The sequence below is a fragment of the Ursus maritimus genome (genome assembly GCF_017311325.1).
Source record: "Ursus maritimus isolate PB19 chromosome X unlocalized genomic scaffold, ASM1731132v1 scaffold_X1, whole genome shotgun sequence".
Taxonomy (NCBI): Eukaryota; Metazoa; Chordata; class Mammalia; order Carnivora; family Ursidae; genus Ursus; species Ursus maritimus.
This window is the reverse complement of record NW_024423319.1, coordinates 2,042,132-2,044,977: the sequence shown is the minus strand read 5'-3', so window position 1 is coordinate 2,044,977 and position 2,846 is coordinate 2,042,132. Positions and strand designations below refer to the sequence as shown.

The 2,846-nt window shown below is 65.4% G+C and overlaps 1 protein-coding gene across 1 annotated transcript in view; it reads left to right on the top strand.

Annotated features, from left to right (window-relative positions):
* Positions 1-2,846, top strand: part of PLXNB3 (plexin B3) — an 87,246-nt gene that overhangs the window by 10,455 nt on the left and 73,945 nt on the right. The window contains exons 15-22 of the mRNA XM_040629481.1: positions 638-794; positions 890-998; positions 1,077-1,191; positions 1,298-1,423; positions 1,495-1,611; positions 1,916-2,009; positions 2,093-2,262; positions 2,485-2,636. Coding sequence (XP_040485415.1) covers positions 638-794; positions 890-998; positions 1,077-1,191; positions 1,298-1,423; positions 1,495-1,611; positions 1,916-2,009; positions 2,093-2,262; positions 2,485-2,636 — 1,040 coding nt within the window. The remainder of the gene's footprint in view (positions 1-637; positions 795-889; positions 999-1,076; positions 1,192-1,297; positions 1,424-1,494; positions 1,612-1,915; positions 2,010-2,092; positions 2,263-2,484; positions 2,637-2,846) is intronic.

Genomic DNA, 2,846 nt, shown 5'->3' with positions numbered 1-2,846 from the left:
TGCTCCCTTCTCATTTCCCAGCCCCACCCCCGGTCAGGCCACGGTCGCCTCTCCCAGGTGTTCCCTGGCCCACTTCAGCTCCAGGAACCCGTTATGGCAACCCTCCCCTCCGCAGCAGTGGCCCCCCTCTTACAGTCAAGGCCAAAGCCCGCACTTTGGCCACTAAGCCCTATCTGCTTGGCCCCTTCCTCTCGAGCACGGTCCCTTTCCCTCCTCCATCCCCACCCCCACGCCAGCTGGGCCATCCTCCCAACCCTCTTGCCACCAATCACCTGGGGAGCCTGAGACCCGCATGGTGACCCAATGGGCCCCTGCCCCACAGGTGTACCCGCAAGGGCCAATGTGGGCGGGCAGCCCAGGCGAACCAGTGGCTGTGGAGCTATGAGGACAGCCACTGCCCACATGTCCAGAGCTTGCTGCCGGCCCACCGCCCCCGCCAGGAGCAGGGCCAGGTGAGCTGCCTGCCACTGCCTGCCCATGGGGGCTGCCCATAAGCTGCTCCCTGTCCTTTCCCTCCTCTCCTGCTGCCTCTGCTCCTACCCCACTCTGCCCAAGCTCCATCTCCTTTGCTGAGACATACCACATCCCCCCTACCAAGAAGCCCCTGCCTGCTCTGTTTTCCTTGCATGTGTCCCAGGTCACCTTGTCTGTCCCCCGGCTGCCCACCCTGGCCATGGATGAATACTTCCATTGTGCCTTTGGGGACTACGACAGCTTGGCTCACGTGGAAGGGCCCCACGTATCCTGTGTCACCCCTCCCCAAGACCAGCTGCCGCTTAACCCTCCAGGCACAGGTGAGGGGCCCCTGGGGCAGGGGGCTGGGGGCTGGAGCGGGAGCTGGAGAGGCAGGAGCCATGTGACCCGCCCTGCCACCGCCATCTCCTCCCAGACCACATCACGTTGCCCCTGGCCCTTATGTTTGAGGATGTGGCTGTGGCTGCCACCAACTTCTCCTTCTACGACTGCAGTGCTGTCCAGGCCTTAGCGGTGGCTGCCCCGTGAGTGCTGGGCCTGGCTGCTGGGTAGGGGTGGCAACCCCCGATGGTACCCAGCCTGAGCCGCCCCTGCCCCTCCAGGTGCCGCGCTTGTGTGGGCAGCCTCTGGCGGTGCCACTGGTGTCCCCAGAGCAGCCGCTGTGTGTACGGGGAGCACTGCCCAGAGGGCGAGGGGACTGTCTACAGCACCCAGGAGGTGGGTGGGCCCGGCCCCCCCCCAACCGCTGCTGCAGACCCGCCCCACGCTATACCCTGCCCAGGCCCCTCAACTTCTGAAGGGCTAAAGGGTCTCCTCTCCCCAGGTGGATGTCCAGGTGCGTGGCCCAGGGGCTTGTCCCCAGGTGGAGGGCCTGGCAGGTCCGCTCCTGGTGCCCGTGGGCTGGGAGAGCCGTTTGGCCCTGCGTGTGAGGAATCTTCAGCATTTTGGAGTAAGCAGGGGATGGGGATGGTGGGGGGTGTGGCTGACTGCGTCCAGGGTCCTGATGGCGTCCACTCCCAGAGCCCGCCTGCCTCCTACTACTGCTGGCTGGAGTTGCCCGGAGAACTTCGAAGGCTGCCGGCCTCTCTGGAAGAGATGGCCGGGGACGTGGGCCTCGTCTACTGCCAGGCCCAGCAGGTATGTGCCCACCCCACATCCTCACCTGCCACCAGATGCTTTCCGCAGCTTTCAGATGCCCCCCACACTCCTTGCCTCCCGGGTTGTTCTAAGCCATTAGTGTCCTGTCATCACTCACAAGGCAGGCAGGCCCCGGGCATGCAGCAGGAACATGGCACCCCCAGTCTCTGCCCTAGGTTTGCAGTCTGGTGGGAGACGTGGGCACTGAACAATGGTACCCATTCTGGGAGGAGTGGCCTGGTGGAGACAGGGGTCAGGGTTGTCCTGAGTTGGGCCCGGCCTGACCCCCACCCTCCACCCACAGTTCCGCCCCTCCAAGGCCCAGCAGGAGATCCCAGTGCCCATCTACGTCACCCGGGGCAAGGGTCAGCGGCTGGACAATGCGCACACTCTCTATGGTGAGCTTGGGGGCGGCAGGGCAGGTAGGACAGGGCGTGTGGCAGAGGGGAGGTGCCTCAGCGCCCTGCCTGACCTTCCCTAGTGACCCTGTACGACTGCGCCGTGGGCCACCCCGACTGCAGCCACTGCCAGGCCGCCAATGGGAGCCTGGGCTGTGTGTGGTGCAGCCACGGCCAGCCTACCTGTCGCTATGGTCCTCTGTGCCCCCCCGGGGCCGTGGAGCTGCTGTGTCCCACTCCCAGCATTGACACAGTGAGCCCCCAGCCCTCCCTCATGGCCCAGCCTCCCACTTCCTCCCCATCTGCCCTGCCCCCCCCCACCCTGTCCTAACCTCACCTACGTCAGACCAGCCCTGCTCAGGCCCCCAAGCCCTAGCAGTTCTGTCCCATCTCAGGCTGGTCGGCTGGTTGGGTCACGCCACTACAGAGTGGATGTGGGTTTGGGAGACTCCATCATCATCCTTCCCTGCTGCAGATCGAGCCCCTGACTGGGCCCCCTGAGGGTGGCTTGGCCCTCACCATCTGGGGCTCCGACCTGGGCAGGGACTTTGCTGAGGTTCAAGATGCCGTGAAGGTGGCCGGCCGCCCCTGCAACCCTGAGCCCTCTCTCTACCGCACCTCTGCCCGGTGAGGCATCCGAGCTGCCAGGGGCTGAGGGATGCCCTCCCAGGGAAGTCCTCAGAGAATGGCTACCCAGAGACAAGGGGGGCTTGCAGCCAAGAAATGCGGGCCGGGTCAGAAGCGCCAAAGGAAGACAAGCCAGGGGAGGGAAAGAGAATGAAGCTGGCAGCGAGAGGGGTGGGGGGTGGGGGTTCTGGGCAGTGGCTGGCAGGTGGC